Source organism: Anomaloglossus baeobatrachus, chromosome 5 (assembly GCF_048569485.1).
Source record: "Anomaloglossus baeobatrachus isolate aAnoBae1 chromosome 5, aAnoBae1.hap1, whole genome shotgun sequence".
In the NCBI taxonomy this organism is placed as follows: domain Eukaryota; kingdom Metazoa; phylum Chordata; class Amphibia; order Anura; family Aromobatidae; genus Anomaloglossus; species Anomaloglossus baeobatrachus.
Genome location: NC_134357.1, coordinates 75,810,399 through 75,829,543, shown reverse-complemented (window position 1 = coordinate 75,829,543; position 19,145 = coordinate 75,810,399). Strand labels below are relative to the sequence as shown.

The following is a 19,145-nucleotide window of genomic DNA, read 5'->3' as shown; positions in this document are numbered from 1 at the left end:
TTGAGAGCCTGCGGAATTTACGCAAGGAAATTTCATTTCCCAGTGCGCACATAGCCTTAGAAAAAGAAGTTTAAGGTAAGTAAACAAAATTCTCTTTTTCTTTATCGTTCCTATGGGAGACCCAGACATTGGACGTCTCAAAGCAGTCCATGGGTGGGAATAAACAGAACTAAGAAGTAGGCGGAGCCTAACTTCACAAATGGGCGACAGCCGCCTGAAGGATGCGTCTGCCCAAGCTCGCATCTGCCGAAGCATGAGCATGCACTGGTAGTGCTTTGAAAAGGTATGCAGATTAGTCCAAGTGGCAGCCTGACAGACCTGTTGAGCCGTAGCCTGAGTGCCTGAAAGCCCAAGAGGCACCGACAGCTCTGGTCGAGTGTGCCTTGATCCCCGGCGGGGGGAGGCACCTGAGAACATTGGTAGGCATCGGAAATGGCCGACCTAATCCAACGAGCCAAGGTCGGCACAGAAGCCGAGAGGCCCTTACGCCGACCTGTGGTTAGCACAAAAAGAGGTGCAACCGCCTAAGAACAGCGGGTGCGAGACCACATAGATCCGGAGCGCCCGCACCAGATCCAGAGTATGCAACGCTTTTTCAAAGCGATGAACAGGAGCCGGACAAAAAGAAGGCAGGGAAATGTCCTGGTTAAGGTGGAAAGGAGAAACCACCTTAGGAGAAAGTCCGGAGTCGGACGGAGAACCACCTTGTCTTGATGAAAAACCAAAAAAAGGTGACTCCGAAGAGAGCGCAGCCAAATCAGAGACTCTCCTGAGGAAAGTTATGGCCACTAGAAAGACGACTTTCTGTGAAAGACGAGATAAAGAAACCTCCCTAAGAGGCTCAAAGGGGGGTTTCTGCAAGGCCGTGAGGACCAGATTGAGGGTCCCAGGGATCCAAGGGCCGCCGGTAAGGCGGAATGATGTGAGATGCGCCTTGCAAGAAGGTGCGCACCTGAGCCAGCCGGGCGATACGCCGCTGGAACAACACTGACAGAGCCGAGAAGTGTCCTTGAGGGAATTGAGGGATAGTCCTAGCTGCAGACGCACTGCAGAAAGGACAGAAGGGCCGGCAAGGAAAAAGGCCAAGGAGCATGGCCGGAAGAGCGACACCAGGACAGGAAAATTCTCCAGGTCCTGTGATAAATTTTGGCCGAGGAAGACTTCCGAGCCCGAGTCATAGTGGAGATGACTTCAGGAGGAATACCAGAAGCCGTCAAGATCCAGGACTCAAGAGCCACGCCGTCAATCTGAGAGCCGCAGAATTCTGGCGGAAAAACGGACCTTGTGAGAGAAGGTCAGGACGGTCCCGGGAGATTGCCACGGCACCTCTACGGACAGATGGAGCAGGTCTGGGTACCAAGCTCGCCTGGGCCAGTCCGGAGCAATGAGGATGACCCGACGGCCCTCCATTCTGATCTTGCGCAGGACTCTGCGCAAGAGAGCTAGAGGGGGAAACACGTAAAACAGACGAAACTGGGACCAATCTTGAACCAGAGCGTCCGCTGCAAAGGCCTGAGGATCGTGGGAGCGAGCCACGTAAACCGGAACCTTGTTGTGCCGGGATGCCATTAGATCCACTTCCGGAGTGCCCCACTTGCGGCAGATTGACCGAAACACTGCCGAAGCAGAGACCACTCGCCACTGTCCACGGTTTGACGGCTGAGATAATCTGCCTCCCAGTTTTCCACGCCTGGGATGTGGACTGCGGATATGGTGACTTGGAGTCCTCCGCCCATTGAAGGATGCGTTGTACTTCCATCATTGCCAGACGGCTGCGTGTCCCCGCCTTGGTGATTGATGTAGGCAACCGCTGTCGCGTTGTCTGACTGACTCGGATGTGCTTGCCCGCGAACAGGTGGTGAAAGGCTAAGAGAGCTAGAAGCACAGCTCTGATTTCCAGCACATTGATCGAGAGGCTGATTCGGACGGAGTCCAAGTGCCCTGCGCTCTGTGGTGGAGATATACTGCTCCCCAGCCGGATAGACTGGCATCCGTGGTGAGGATCACCCAGGACGGGGCCAGGAAGGAGCATCCCTGAGACAGCGAGAAGGCCGAAGCCACCACTAGAAGGGAGCCCCTGGTCTGTGGCGACAGAGCTACTAACCTGTGCAAGGAGGAAGTCCGCTTGTCCCAACAGCGGAGAATGTCCAGCTGCAGAGGACGCAGATGGAACTGGGCAAAGGGAACCGCTTCCATTGACGCCACCATCTGACCCAGCACCTGCATTAGGTGCCTGATGGAATGACGGCGGGGCCTCAGCAAAGAGCGCACCGCCAGATGGAGGGACTGCTGTTTGACTAAGGGCAGCTTCACAAGTGACGGCAGAGTCTCGAATTGCATCCCTAGGTACGTGAGCTTCTGGGTCGGAGTCAGAGTGGATTTGGGCAGATTGACAAGCCACCCGAATTGAACAAGAGTGGGGAGAGTGAGCGAGACACTCCGCTGACAGTCTGCACTGGATGAAGCCTTGACTAGAAGGTCGTCCAGGTAAGGAATCACTGCCAACCCCTGGAGGTGCAGAACCGCAACCCACTGCTGCCATGACCTTGGTGAATACTCGAGGGGCCGTGGCTAACCCGAAGGGGAGAGCCACGAATTGGAAATGTTCCTCTCCGATTGCAAAACGTAGCCAACGCTGGTGTGAAACTGCAATTGGCACATGCAGATAGGCATCTCTGATGTCGATGGATGCCAGGAAATCTCCTTGGGTCATTGAGGCATTGACTGACCGCAGAGACTCCATGCGAAAATGCCGCACCTGAACATGCTTGTCGAGAAGCTTGAGATCCAAGATGGGCCGGGAGGAACAGTTCCCTTTTTGGGAACTAGGAAGAGATTTGAGTAGAAACCTCTGAACCGTTCCCGGGCGGGAACCGGTACAATTACTCCGTTGGCCTGCAAGGATGCCACGGCCTGAGAGAAGGGGCGGCCTTGGAGCAGGGGGGAGTTGACAGAAAAAAATCTGTTTGGCGGGCTGGAAGAGAATTCTATCCTGTAGCCGTGGGAGATGATATCCCGCACCCACTGATCGGAGACGTGTTGAAACCACGCGTCGCCAAAGTGGGAGAGCCTGCCACCGACCAAGGACGTTGCTGGCGCAGCCAGATAGTCAAGAGGAGGCTGCCTTAGTGCAGCAGCTCCTGCGGTCTTTTGAGGACCGCGGCTTCGTGCGCCAGTTGGGTTTTTGGTCCTTGGCTGAGTTCGTGGACGAGGCCGAGGGCTTAGAGGACGACCAGTTGGAGGAACGAAAGGAACGAAACCTCGACTGGTTCCTGCCCTGGACAGGTTTCCTGGTTTTAGTTTGTGGGCATGGAAGTACTCTTCCCGCCAGTAGCTTCCTTAATAATTTCATCCAGTTGTTCACACGAACAGCCTGGACCTCAGCAAAAGGGAGCCCAGCAAGGAGGTACTTCTTTGAAGAAGCATCTGCCTTCACTTCGAAGCCACAAGATCCTGCGGATAGCGAGGGAATTAGCCGAAGCCACCGCAGTGCGGTGAGAAGCCTCCAGCATGGCAGACATGGCATAGGATGAAAAAGCTGAAGCTTGGGAAGTTAAGGCAACCATTTCGGGCATAGAGTCCCTAGTGAGGGAATGGCATCTCCTCTAGAGAAGCAGAGATGGCTTTGAGAGCCCACACTGCTGCAAAAGATGGGGAGAACGAGGCCCCTGCCGCCTCATATACAGATTTGGCCAGAAGGTCAACCTGGCGGTCAGTGGAATCCTTAAGTGAGGTGCCATCAGCCACTGATACGACTGTCCGGGCTGAGAGTCTAGACACCGGAGGGTCTACCTTTGGTGAATGAGCCCACTCCTTGACCACCTCTGGTGGAAAGGGAAAACAGTCATCAGAACCACGCTTTGGGAAGCGTTTGTCAGGGCAGGCCCTAGGCTTGGTCACAGTGGCCTGAAAACTGGAGTGGTTAAAGAACACACTCCTTGTCCTCTTAGGCAAGGTAAACTGGTGCTTTTCTGCCAGAGAGGGTTGCTCCTCTGATACTGGCGGATTGAGGTCCAGTACAGAATTAATGGACGCAATCAAATCACTAACATCTGAGTCACTTTCGGACAGATCAATGGGGCACATGGAGGTAGCCTCCGAGCCCCCAGTAACGGCATCCTCCTCGTCCTGCGAGTCAGCTCTTGAATCAGAGCCGCGGGACGAGGAAAGAGAGGGAGCCCTGCGTCTCCTCTTAGGAGGACGGGGTCTGGGACCAGATGAAGAATCCTCTGTGAGCTCCGCTGAGAGAGCCCTAGCAGCAGAGGCGCCCTGAGAAGGGGGCTGATGCAATGTTCAGCAAAGTCCCGGACAGCTGTCCCATGGAGTCGGCAAAAGACTGGGTGATTGACCTAGAGAAGGATTCTACCCAAGCCGGGGGTTCAGGCACCGGAGCCGGAGCAGACGGAGGGACCACTGTGGGTGCGATTCCAGGTTGAGGCATTTGTCAGGTTAGAGCAGGCATCACAATGTGGATATGTGCTCGGTTCAGGCAGCACGAGCTTACATGCAGTGCATATTGCGTACAGCCTTGCAGCCTTGCGGATGACCCCCAGAGAGCATATAAGCAGGTCCACAACCGGAGGTTGTGGCTTACCAGACCGTTTGAGTGCCCTCCAGATCCCACAGCCCGGACCCCCAGACAGATTAGCAGGGATGCTGCAGCCAGCGCCGATCGCTGAGAGAACGCTGATAAAATAGCGCCGGAGCGAGGAGAGGGGGGCGGGACCTACTCTGAGAGCGGGATCTGGAGGGCCAAGGAGATTTACAGGGGAGGGGACATTTAATCAGAGAGGAGTGTCCCTCCCCTGTGCCGAACGGCCGCTGGGCGGAGCCGCACTGTCCCTCTGCATGATTGACATGCAAGGGCAGTGAAATCGAAACTAGGCCTCAGGCGAAGCCGGGGCCTAAATTGAAGCGATGCGGCCGGCGCGCAGGCTCCATCGGCGCGGTTCTCAGGTGACAACCAGAGAACTGGCCGGAAATGTCAGAACAGTTACACAGCACACTCTCCCCAACAATAAAATACAAGGGACCCCCCGAACATAAACGTCTCAGATACTTAGCTTGTGAGATGCAGGGTTTCAAATCCCTGGGGATGAGTGCTCCGTCCAGCAGGATCCTGAAGGGCAGCGGATGGAGACCGGCCTCCTGCAAAGCAGGGAGAACCGTGCTGGCTCCCACTTCAAGCCAGAGCCCGAGGGATGGTGAAGGAGCGCGGCATGTAAGGCTCCAGCCCTGGAATCAACCTTAACAACACCGCCGACACAGTGGGGTGAGAAGGGACATGCCGGGAGTCCAGGCTTGGACCCGCTTTTCTTCAAAAACTTTCCAAAATGAAAAATCAGATGAGAATGCATGTGTGGATGTATGCCTCCTGAACACAAAGCAATGAACTGGCTAGATTTGGTTATCCAGGGGGTGTATATGCTCAGAGGGAGGAGCTACACTTTTTTAGTGTAGTACTTTGTGTCCTCCGGAGGCAGAAGCTATACACCCAATGTCTGGGTCTCCCATAGGAACGATAAAGAAATATAAAATCAATGAATCTGATTGGTAAACGGCGTAGTGGCAAAAAAATTCCAAACGCCAAAATTACGTTTTTTGGTCGCTGCAAGTTTTACGCAAAATGCAATAACAGGCGATCAAAATGTAGCATCTGCGCAAAAATGCTACCATTAGAAACATCAGCTCGAGACGCAAAAAATAAGCCGTCAATGAGCCATAGATCCCAAAAAATAAGAACGCTACGTGTTTCGGAAAATGGCGCAAAACGTGCGCCACTTTTATTGGACAAACTTGTGAATTTTTTTTAACCCCTTAGATACAAGTAAATCTATACATGTTTGGTGTCTACAAACTCGCACCGACCTCAGGCATCATACCTACACATCCGTTTTACCATATAGTGAACACCGTGAATAAAACATCCCAAAAACTATTGTGCCATCACACTTTTTTTGCACACTTGGAATTTTTTTGCTGCTTTCCAGTACACCATATGGTAAAACTTATGGTTTCATTTAAAAGTACAGCTTGTCCCGCAAAAAACAAGCCCTCATATGGCAAGATTGACGGAAAAATAAAAAAAGTTACGGCTCTCGGAAGAAGGGGAGCAAAAAACAAAAACGCAAAAACGGAAAGTGCCCCGGGGCTGAAGGGGTTAATTATTAGAAGCAACTTCCTTAAAGCAATAGCATTATAGTGCTAATGTGAAAGAGGTCGCAAAAACATTCTGAACTTCACAAAACCTCTATAAACTCATTTCTAGATAGCGTCAACACACAACATTTATTTAGCATTTTTCATTTACCAGACTGAAAGACGTATCTTGCAAGCCCCTGCATCAACTCTGCTGGCCACGTTGGAGGTGCCGATTCCTCTTGTTCTCTTTTTAGCCTGAAGGAAAGCTCAAAGCCAAAACCACTTGGTCCATCAGAGCCTGTGTATCTGGAATAATAATACAAATTAAAAAAACAAACAAACCCATATATCAGATTTCATTTAATCTATCTCCCTTACTCCTGAGGAATGGATTGTAGCATAACACTTGCTAAAACACACGCATTCCAATCCTTTACAGCAGCATGTATACACTGTAATGCTGCACATGTCCGTACATGGGGGCTCCGCACTCTGTCTGTGCAATGTACAGGACACCTGTTTATTGCATGGAGAGCCTATGCATGTTTCAGCCATGTCATATGTGAATTAGAAAATAGGGTTTCCATGCCGCTCCCACCAACAGCAGCGTTGTTATCCTGGTAATTCAGCTACGTCCCATTCACTTGTATAGGACATTGTATACAACATTGACTAATGTGTAACGTGCATATAGTTAGCTCTTGCTGCAGGAAACAGCACATAAATATATATTATATTCATTACACAATATATTACACATTTTTTATAAATATATATATTATATATATACACACACACATACATACATACATACATACATACATACATATATATATATATATATATATATATATATACATATACATATATACACATATACATACATACACACACAAACAGATGTATGTTCCCCCCTATTCAATTGAATAGGTAAAAAAAAAAAAAAAAAAGAAGAATGGATATTCTGCAGATTTGAAAGAGAGAAAAAAAAATGCACTGATGGCTCGAACTCAGCAAGGAAAAAGCAAAGAGCATGGCATTTCATAAATCTCGTTCATCATACTGATACTCTAAAACACTACATTTGTTTTCTGGAGCAAAAACGGTGTGTGAACAAGCACAAGGATGGACAAACCTAATCTACAAGAGATAAGTCCTGCCTGCAATTTCATAGCCTGCCATATTCTCCCTAAGGATCAAGGATGCTGCAGAGACCACCGAATTGTAGACTATACACAACATCACATGCCAATTATGAAGTCTACAGAACGATCTAAACTATAAAGCCGCTTTCAGAAACCCATGACAAGGTTATGTTTTGGTTTGTTTTTTGGGGTGGATTTGTGATGCTCTACCCCTGAATAGGAGCCATCCCTGCTCTGTTGGTGGCCTCGGCTGCTGCGTTATTGATGGTGTTAACTGGCTCATAACAAATCTCAATTTGAAACTAAATACACTGCAGGAAAAGGTTTCCATATGTTGGGCATTTCTCCAGGGGAGGTGGACCTCCCGCACTCAGATAAAGCCCTCATTGAGCTGGGTGTTATCAGTGATGTAGCAGCCGGCACCTCAACACAACGTCTAAACATTTACTTACAAAACGTGATCGAGTAGATCATAGAAGCCACCCACAGACCGGCTCATACACAGGCCGCGGGGGTTATCCTATGAAAAGTGTTATTACAGCTGTCATGCGGGAAATCCAAAAATAAAGTTGGGCACTTCCACCCAGGACACAAAATAATCCAGGATTTTACAGATAGATAACAGAATACAACACAGCCCCCGGTATATGATAAACACCTGCCGCACATTGTTGGCCAAGTTTGCACATTATAATGTCCAGGTTTGTAAATTAGCAAATCTGACAGTCTGTGTTACTACTCCTGACTTCTCCACACACATGCACTCTGAGTGATCATACATTTTCCAAAAGGTGGAGAGAATAAGCCACAGCCGGACATTTCTGGTGGCATCTCATCTTCCTGGAGAGCAAAACGATGGGTCTTGTTAAAATTCAACCTGACCAGTCCTTTTTCCATATGACAGGAGAGGTGCAAATGTGGCACCGAAGCACCAGAGTCCCTTATTGTAATGATTTGCAGGGCACCTGGAAATGGGATGCCGAGGAACTTCACATTGAAGATACAAGTACACATGGCAGATTTGATTTCTGTAAAAATCACAGTGGATTGTGACAAACCTCCACATACAGGTTTTGCCACAACTATTGTTTTTTAATGGAATTACCAGACTGCCCTTTCTGTGAAGTCTGCAGAGGGTACTGTGTATTGGAATACTGTCTGGGTGTTGTGACAAAAAAAAAAAAAAAAAATTATTATATATACACACACACACACACACACACACACACACACACACACACACACACACACACACACATATATACACACACATACATATACATATATATATATGTGTATGTATGTATGTATGTATATAATATAATGTATGTATTGTGAGACTGTGACCGGGGTTATCTATGACGGCCGGTATGTCTCGCCCCGGTTGTGCTCACTCCATGATAGAAAGTAAATCCACTCTAGGGTTAATGCTGTTTCCCTACAGGCTGAAGGAAGGGTTAAATAGAATCAGGAACAAGGGCAGGTGTGCCGGGTGTGAGGGAGTGAACAGAACTCCCTGAGTCTCTGCTGGAGAGGCACATGTATTTTTGTTATCGACTTTTGTTTGGACATTAAAACCGTGTGCTGTGAACCTTAATGCCTGGATCCCGTGTCTTCTGCTGCGCAGCCGACCGTGCTACCTCACATATGGTGGAGAATGCGGGCATGACAGCCGGTGAGGTGTAGCATCCATCCCTGGTGACCCGGTAGCACATGTCCTGGATTCGAGCGGCTATACTACAGCCCAAACCCAGCGACGCCATGGAAGACATACTAAGGCTGCAGCAACAGACTAATGCACAGCTACAAGAGGCTAATGCACAGCAACAACAGGCTAATGCACACCTGCTCCGGGCGTTGGAACGTCAGCAGCAATCCTTGCAAGTGCAGGAAAAAAGGCACCAAGAACAGATGGTTCTCCTGGCCAAGTCGATCCGTGCCGGACCGGCAGCAACAACCCCGGGACCGGGTGACGACGGCAGCGTCCGGAAAGCGGTGAGACAAGCGTTGCAAAAGATGACCCCGGGTGATTATGTGGAAGCGTTCCTGGCGGTGTTTGAGCGGGTGGCCGAGCGTGAAAAGCTGCCGACCCCGCAGTGGGCTGAGGTATTGTCGCCCTATCTGACGGGGGAACCCCAAAAAGCGTACCTGGACCTCTGTACCGAGGACGCCATTGACTATGTGACCCTGAAAGCCGAAATACTGGCTCGGTTGGGGGTGAATACCTATGTACGGGCTCAGCGGGTAAATCAGTGGTTCTATGAGGAAGCCAAACCCGTACGCTCCCAGGCCTATGACTTGTTGCATCTTGTAAAAAAGTGGTTGCAGCCTGACACTCTGAGCCCGGCGCAAATGGTGGAAAGGGTAGTAGTGGATCGTTTTGTGCGCACTTTACCCGTCACCGTTCAACGGTGGGTCGGACAGGGTGACCTGAGTACCCTGGACCAATTAGTGTCCCTGGTAGAGCGGCATGTGGCTACGCAGGACTTGATACGGGACACTGAGACTTTGCGTACCGCCCGTCGGTCCGGCCCCTCCAAGCCTAGGGCCAAGGACCCACCGCTGACAACGGTGCAGGAGTCCCCTACCGTCCCGTCTGAGGCCGCGGCCGCCATTCCTGAGGTCCGGAAGGTTCTGTACCCTAAACGACAACCCATCAAGGGGGTTTCCGTCCCCATTAGATGTTGGCGGTGCCAGCGGGTGGGACATATGGAAGCCCAGTGTCCACTCACCACGGAGCCCATGGATTGTGGGGTTACCCGGCGGGGTTCAATGTATGCTCAGGTGGTGTGTACCGCTGACCTGGTCTCCCCAGAGACGGAGCCCCACTTGTGCCAAATACAGGTGAATGGATGTCCGGTTACAGGATTGTTGGATTCCGGAAGCTTAGTGACCCTTGTGCGATCCACCTTGAGGGCTAAAGTAAAGGCCACAGGACGCACCGTGGGGGTGGTTTGCATACATGGGGACCGCCGCGACTATCCCACGGGGATTGTCACCATCACAGCACCTTGCGGTCAGGTGCAACATGAGGTGGGACTTCTTAACACTCTTCCTTATGACGTGATCCTAGGAAGGGATCTGCCCTATTTTTGGACTTTATGGAGGGGACCCCCTAAGTCCCCTCAGATATTGGTCGGTCCGGGACCTGAGCCCTACAATCCTGAATCCGGGACACCTGCCGTAGGGGTCACCATGATAGGGACAGAGTGTGAACCCGATAGGTCGCCCCTAGAGGTATTGGCAGGAGAGGCTGAGACGGTCGAGCCCATCCCGGAGTTGGAGGCGTCCCCGGATACGTTTGGGACAGCCCAACTCCAGGACCCTACGTTAATACATGCCCGGAGTCGGGTGACAGTAGTTGACGGGGTGGCACAGCTGCCCGGTGCCCAGGTAAGGTACCCCCATTTCGCACTTAAGCAGGATTTACTCTACCGGGTAGATGAAATACGGGGTGTGGGGGTAGAACAGTTGGTGGTGCCCCAGCCGCATCGCCGGCGGGTCCTCGACTTGGCTCATAAACACCTGATGAGTGGCCACCTAGGGGGTCAAGAAAACGCAGGAGCGAATATTGCAAAGGTTCTATTGGCCCGGGGTCTTTGGGGAGGTAAAACGGTTCTGCGAAACCTGCCCGGAGTGTCAGCTTACCGCACCCCTGACCCATTTTCGCAGTCCGTTGGTACCGTTACCCATTATAGAAGTCCCTTTTGAACGGATAGGGATGGATCTAGTGGGGCCCCTCGTAAAGTCCGCTCGAGGGCACCAACACATCCTAGTGATCGTTGACTATGCCACCCGGTATCCCGAGGCGATACCTCTCAGACATACTGCAGCAAAGCTTATAGCTCGGGAGTTGTTTGCTGTGTTCTGCCGGGTGGGATTGCCCAAGGAGATCCTTACGGATCAGGGGACCCCATTCATGTCTAAAGTGACCAAAGAGCTATGCCGGCTACTCCAGATCAAGCAGTTGCGTACGTCTGTGTATCATCCTCAAACGGACGGTTTAGTCGAGCGTTTCAATAAAACCCTGAAAACCATGCTAAGAAGGGTGATTTCAAAAGACGGGAAAGACTGGGATATGATGCTTCCCTATTTCATGTTTGCCATACGAGAAGTGCCACAGGCATCCACGGGGTTTTCGCCTTTTGAATTGTTATACGGGCGACATCCCCGGGGATTGTTGGACCTGGCAAAGGAAACATGGGAACAAGAGCCCACCCCCCATAAAAGTGTGATCGAACACATTTTGGGTATGCAGAACCGCATAAGCGCGGTCATGCCAATTGTGAAGGAGCATTTACAGGAGGCTCAGGCCGCGCAAAGCGGCCGCTACAATAGACAAGCCACCGTGCGGACCTTTAAACCCGGGGATCGGGTGTTGGTATTAATCCCCACGGCGGAGAGTAAATTCCTGGCTCAGTGGCAAGGCCCCTACGAGATAAAGGAAAGAGTCGGGGTGGTTAACTATAAAGTATTGCAGCCCGGTAGGCGGAAACCTGAACAAATATACCATGTCAACCTATTAAAACCTTGGCAGGAACGGGAAAGCTTGATGGCTGTTTTTTCCCCACCTCCCTCCTCTTCGGGTCGTTCACATCCGGCTCCAGCGACCTCCGGAGAGGACGAACCGGACCTAAGGATTGGAGAAGCCCTCACCAAGCAACAGAGGCGAGAGGCCAGACGGTTGGTTCAGCAGAACCCCGATGTCTTCTCCGAGCTGCCCGGTAGGACCAGTCTGATACGACATGATATTGTCACCGAGCCCCACCTGAAGGTACGCCTGAAGTCATACCGGGTACCGGAGGCTCGACGACAAGCCATATCGGAGGAAGTAAAGACAATGTTACGCCTGGGGGTCATCGAAAAATCCCGGAGTGAATGGGCTAGTCCGATTGTCCTAATACCAAAACCCGATGGCTCCTTAAGGTTCTGCAATGACTTTAGGAGATTGAACGAAATATCCAAGTTCGATCTCTACCCCATTCCCCGGGTGGATGAGCTGATTGATAGGCTGGGACAGGCGCGATATTTTACCACGCTCGACCTGACCAAGGGGTACTGGCAGGTGCCACTAACGGAGTCCGCCAAGGAGAAAACCGCTTTTGTTACGCCGGAGGGTCTCTTCCACTATGTTGTCTTGCCTTTTGGGTTACATGGCGCTCCGGCCACGTTCCAGAGGTTGATGGACTTAGTGCTGGAACCCCACCAGGCGTATGCATCAGCGTACCTGGATGACATCATTATTTACAGCTCCGATTGGCAGACCCACTTGGAACAGGTACAAACGGTGGTGGACGCACTTCGAACAGCCGGATTGACAGCCAATCCCAAGAAATGTGCATTGGGACTCACGGAAGCCCGCTACTTGGGCTACGTGATAGGCCAAGGAGTGATTAAGCCCCAAATTAACAAGGTTGAGGCGATCCAGAAGTGGCCTAGACCCCTGACCACGAAGCAGGTTAGGGCCTTCCTGGGTATCGTGGGGTACTACAGGAGGTTTGTAAAGGATTTTGCGGGACTATCGGCCCCCTTGACGGACCTTCTCAAAGGCAAGAAGTCCGTCATGGTGCGCTGGACTCCGCAGGCCGAGGACTCCTTCCGGGCCCTGAAGGAGGTCCTGTGCGGACAGCCCGTTCTTGTAAACCCTGATTTCCGGAAGGAGTTCATAGTACAGACTGACGCCTCGGAGGTCGGCCTGGGTGCAGTGCTGTCTCAGGTGGTTCAGGGGGAGGAACACCCCGTCAGCTTCTTAAGTAGGAAGCTCACCCCTCCCGAGCGGAATTATAGCGTAGTGGAGAAGCAGTGGCTGGCGATCAAGTGGGCCTTGGAGTCCCTACGCTATTACCTGCTGGGACGGCAGTTTCGCTTGGTGACGGATCACTCTCCACTGGTCTGGATGAGGTCCGCCAAGGAACGGAATGCCCGGGTTACCCGGTGGTTCCTTTCTCTGCAGAACTTCCGGTTTACGGTTGAACACCGGGCCGGTGGGTTGCAGGGCAACGCCGATGCCTTGTCCCGCGGCCCGTGTTTGATGGCTGGAGTTCAACCCCGCACGCTTGAACTGAGGGGGGGGGGGGTATGTGAGACTGTGACCGGGGTTATCTATGACGGCCGGTATGTCTCGCCCCGGTTGTGCTCACTCCATGATAGAAAGTAAATCCACTCTAGGGTTAATGCTGTTTCCCTACAGGCTGAAGGAAGGGTTAAATAGAATCAGGAACAAGGGCAGGTGTGCCGGGTGTGAGGGAGTGAACAGAACTCCCTGAGTCTCTGCTGGAGAGGCACATGTATTTTTGTTATGGACTTTTGTTTGGACATTAAAACCGTGTGCTGTGAACCTTAATGCCTGGATCCCGTGTCTTCTGCTGCGCAGCCGACCGTGCTACCTCACATAATATACATATATATATATAACAAAAATCATACATGAACTACACAATACGTACATTCTAGAATACCCGTTCATGTATGATTTTTGTTATATATTATATATATATATATATATATATATATATATATATATATATATATATATATATATATATATATATATATATATATAGATGTTGTTGTGTGTAGTTACCAAGTGTTTGTGTAGGGCGCTGTACATGTTCTGGGTGTTGTCTGGGTGTGGCGGGGGGTGAGAGCGGTGTTGCATGTGTGTTGCGTTGTTTGTGGAGCGCTGTGTGTCTGTAGCGTTGTGTGTGTGTGTGTGTTGCGCGGTTTGTGTGGGTGTGGTGTGTTTTGGGGGGAGGTATGTTTTGTGCAATGTGTGTGTTGCGTGGTATGTGCGTATATTTATGTATGCCGCGGTGTTTGTGTGTTGGGTGTTGTGTGTGTGCAGCGTTGTCTGTGTGTGTGGGGGTGTCTGTGTAGGGCGGTGTTTGTGGTTCCCAGTGTGTGTGTGGAGTGTTGTGTGTGTGTTGGGGGGAGGTGTGCACCTCCCATCGTGCTCCATCCCCCATGCTGCGCACCCCCCATCGTGCTCCATCCGCCATGCTGCGCACTCCCAAACGTGCTCAATCCCCCATGCTGCGCACTCCCCATCGAGCTCCATCCCCCATGCTGCGCACCCCCCATCGTGCTCCATCCCCCATGCTGCACCAGCATCAGCCTCTCTGCCCCCAGCATCAGCCTCTCTCCTCCCAGCCTCCCCCAGCATCAGCCTCTCTCCTTCCAGCCTCCCCCAGCATCAGCCTCTCTCCTTCCAGCCTCCCCCAGCATCAGCCTCCCCCAGCATCAGCCTCTCTCCTCCCAGCCTCCCTCCTCCCAACCTCCCCCTCCCAGACTCCCCCAGCATCAGCCTCCCCCAGCATCAGCCTCTCTCCTCCCAGCCTACCCCAGCATCAGCCTCCCCCAGCATCAGCCTCTCTCCTCCCAGCCTCCCTCCTCCCAACCTCCCCGAGCATCAGCCTCTCTCCTCCCAGCCTCCCTCCTCCCAACCTCCCCGAGCATCAGCCTCCCCCTCCCAGACTCCCCCAGCATCAGCCTCCCCCAGCATCAGCCTCTCTCCTTCCAGCCTCCCCCAGCATCAGCCTCCGCCTCCCAGCCTCCCCCAGCATCAGCCTCTCTCCTCCCAGCCTCCCCCAGCATCAGCCTCTCTCCTCCCAGCCTCCCCCAGCATCAGCCTCTCTCCTCCCAGCCTCCCCCAGCATCAGCCTCTCTCCTCCCAGCCTCCCCCAGCATCAGCCTCTCTCCTCCCAGCCTCCCCCAGCATCAGCCTCTCTCCTCCCAGCCTCCCCCAGCATCAGCCTCTCTCCTCCCAGCCTCCCCCAGCATCAGCCTCTCTCCTCCCAGCATCAGCCTCTCTCCTCCCAGCCTCTCTCCTCCCAGCCTCCTCCACCATCAGCCTCTCTCCTTCCAGCCTCCCCCAGCATCAGCCTACACCCCCTCCCAGCCTCCCCCAACATCAGCCTCCCCCAGCATCAGCCTCTCTCCTTCCAGCCTCCCCCAGCATCAGCCTCCCCCATCCCAGCCACCCCCAGCATCAGCCTCTCTCCTTCCAGCCTCCCCCAGCATCAGCCTCCCCCATCCCAGCCACCCCCAGCATCAGCCTCCCCCAGCATCAGCCTCTCTCCTCCCAGCCTCCCCCAGCATCAGCCTCCCCCTCCCAGCCTTCCCCAGGTTCAGCCTCTCTCCTCCCAGCCTCCTCCAGCACGCCGTGCTCCTCTGCCGACACTCACAGATCCGATCGCATACACACACCCGATCGCATACACTCACACACCCACCCGATCGCATACACTCACACGCACACCCGATCGCATACACTCACACGCACACACATTGACGATATTGCACATACGCGCTCATACTCAACATCCGGAGATACCACATGCTTCTGGCCATGTGATCCTCCGGCAGGTCTTGGAAGCTCACAGCACAGTATCGCGGCCGAGAAGCAAGCGATATCTCCGGATGCTGTGAGTGTGTGGATGCGATGTGAGGTGTGTGTGAGGTGTGTGTGAGAGTGAGTGTGATCTGATGTGTGTGTGGTGTGTGGTGTGTGGTGTGTGGTGTGTGGTGTGTGGTGTGTGGTGTGTGGTGTGTGGTGTGTGTGTGTGTGTGTGTGTGTGTGTGTGTATTTTCCGCCGCTGCAGGACCTTGATGCGCTGGTAACTATGCTACCATGGTTACCAGCGCATCACGTCCCCCACTCGCACGGGAGCCCACACCAGCATACGGCGGCAAACTCCAGCAATGCGAGGGTTTATGTCGGCTGGGATGGCGGAGTATGCTGGTGTGGGCTCCCGGGGGTACAGTACTCACCTGGTAGTCGTGTCTCCGTGTCAGTTCGGGGGATGCGTGCGGGGGGTGGGGCCAGAGCGAGCGTGCATTGCGTGAGGGGGCGGGGCGTGGCCGAGTTGCCAATACGTGCAGGGTGGCGGGGCGAGAGGCCAATCCGTGTGGGGGGCGGAGCCTATGCGAGCGGCCGGCCAATCAGTGTGGGGGGGAGCCAGGGCGAGCGACCAATCCGTGCGGGGGGGCGGGGCCATGGCGAGGCCAGTGGCCAATCCGCTTTGTGTCACCATAAGGACACAATTTTGGAGAAAGACAGACAGACAGAATAAGGCAATTATATATATATATATATATATATATATAGATATATACACATATATATATATATATATACACATACATATACATACATACACAGATCAAAAGTTTGGACACACCTCATTCAAAGAGTTTTCTTTATTTTCATGACTCTGAAAATTGTAGATTCACATTGAAGGCATCAAAACTATGAATTAACACATGTGGAATGAAATACTTAAAAAAGTGTGAAACAACTGAGAATATGTCTCATATTCTAGGTTCTTCAAAGTAGCCACCTTTTGCTTTGATTACGACTTTGCACACTCTTGGCATTCTCTTGATGAGCTTCAAGAGGTAGTCACCGGAAATGGTTTTCCAACAGTCTTGAAGGAGTTCCTAGAGATGCTTAGCACTTGTTGGCCCTTTTGCCTTCACTCTGCGGTCCAGCTCACCCCAAACCATCTCGATTGGGTTCAGGTCTGGTGACTGTGGAGACCAGGTCATCTGGCGTAGCATCCCATCACTCTCAGTCTTAGTCAAATAGCCATTACATAGCCTGGAGGTGTGTTTGGGGGTCATTGTTTTGTTGAAAAATAAATGGTCCTAGTAAACGCAAACCGGATGGAATAGCACGCCGCTACAAGATGCTGTGGTAGCCATGCTGGTTCAGTATACCTTCAATTTTTAATAAATCCCAACAGTGTCACCAGAAAAGCACCCACACACCATCACACCTCCTCCTCCATGCTTCACGGTGGGAACCAGGCATGTAGAGTCCATCCGTTCACCTTTTCTTTGTCGCACAAAGACACGGTCCAAAGATCTCAAATTTGGACTCGGACCAAAGCACAGATTTCCACTGGTCTAATGTTCATTCCTTGTGTTCTTTATCCCAAACAAGTCTCTTCTGCTTGTTGTCTGTCCTTAGCAGTGGTTTCCTAGCAGCTATTTTACCATGAAGGCCTGCTGCACAAAGTCTCCTCTTAATAGTTGTTCTAGAGATGTGTCTGCTGCTAGAGCTCTGTGGCATTGACCTGGTCTCTAATCTGAGCTGCTGTTAACCTGCGATTTCTGAGGCTGGTGACTTGGATAAACTTATGCTCCGCAGCAGAGGTGACTCTTGGTCTTCCTTTCCTGGAGCGGTCCTCATATGAGCCAGTTTCTTTGTAGCATTTGATGGTTTTTGCCACTGAACTTGGGGACACTTTCAAAGTTTTCTCAAATTTTTCGGACTAACTGACCTACATTTCTTAAAGTAATGATGGCCAATCGTTTTTCTTTACTTAGAATTTGTATTATGGCAAGAAAAAAGCAGCTAACAGTCTGTTCAGAAGGACTATCAGCTGTGTATCCACCAGACTTCTGCACAACACAACTGATGGTCCCAACCCCACTAATAAGGCAAGAAATCCCACTTATTAAACCTGACAGGGCACACCTGTGAAGTGAAAAACATTTCCGGTGACTACCTCTTGAAGCTCATGAAGAGAATGGCAAGAGTGTGCAAAGCAGTAATCAAAGCAAAAAGGTGGCTACTTTGAAGAACCTAGAATATAAGACATATTTTCAGGTGTTTCACACTTTTTTGTTAAGTATTTCATTTCACATGTGTTAATTCATAGTTTTGATGCCTTCAATGTGAATCTACAGTTTTCAGTCATGAAAATAAAGAAAACTCTTTGAATGAGAAGGTGTGTCCAAACTTTGTCTATACTGATATCTATTTTAGATATATAAAAATAAAAAGAACCGCAAACCCCAAAATACTCAACAGGCGCACTTGGCCTTAAAGTGGGCAAAATGATGGTAATATTATTTGAAAAAACAAATAATTTTTTTAAACTTTAATTCATTAAAACTTGTGTTGGTCAGAAAGATTCAGATGCCCAAGAATTTACTGATTCACACATTATAATTAGACATGGGTAAACACTCAGTCGGGACTGGCGAGTGTAGCCGGATTTAAGAAAAAAAATTAATCCCAAATATCTGCCCGAACACTGTTCCCCATGTAAGTCTATTGTGACCCAAATATTGTGCTTAAAAAAAAACAAAAAAAACACAACATAACATATGGTGGTAGAAAGGGCTGGAGGCCCTGGGTTGGAAGATTAGAGCAGGAGCATTATACTTACCAAGTCTCCCACACGGCTGGAACACTAAATACCCCCATACATATTTGTTGCTTCCCCCACCCACCAGCAGTTACAGTATCTGATTAATTGCAGTCAGACCATGCCCCCACTGTGTGACCGCATGTAAAAAAGGCCATTTTTTGTGCGGTTTTCTACGAGGAGATTCAAATTTGGTACAGAGATTTCAGCATCAAATCTGCACCTCCTTCCAGGAAACCGCACTATGCAGTTTAATGCGTTTTTTTTTTTCCCAAGAGAGGCATATGTGGTGCTGAAATTTATACACCACATTCCTGCACAAAATCTGCATCTCCAGGCTAAAAATAAATAAATAAATAAATAAATAAAATATTGCATCAATACTGCATCAGGTTTTGATGTGTTTCGCCAGAAGATGCAAATTTGGCGCAGTAATATGGTGTATAAATTTCAGCACAAAAAAAAAAAAAAAATGGTTTTCTGCCAGGATATGCAGGTCTGAACTCAGGGGTCAATGATTGACTTCAGTGAGAAAGTAAACCACCTATTTGAGGACGAGAATAGCTTTTCCCATCTTAGGCTGCTTTCACACTACGTCTTTTTAACATGCGTCCTGAACGTTTTTTTAATGCAGAAACGGATCCAGTGCAAATGCGTTTTCATTTCAATGCATTTGCAATGGACTCGCGTTAACATGCGTTCA

General features: G+C 50.8%; 1 protein-coding gene across 2 annotated transcripts in view; it reads right to left on the bottom strand.

Annotated features, from left to right (window-relative positions):
- Nucleotides 1-19,145, bottom strand: part of SUFU (SUFU negative regulator of hedgehog signaling) — a 157,132-nt gene that overhangs the window by 94,598 nt on the left and 43,389 nt on the right. For both annotated transcript variants that reach the window (XM_075348600.1, XM_075348601.1), the window contains exon 3: nucleotides 6,311-6,447. In XM_075348600.1, the coding sequence (XP_075204715.1) occupies nucleotides 6,311-6,447 (137 nt within the window). The remainder of the gene's footprint in view (nucleotides 1-6,310; nucleotides 6,448-19,145) is intronic.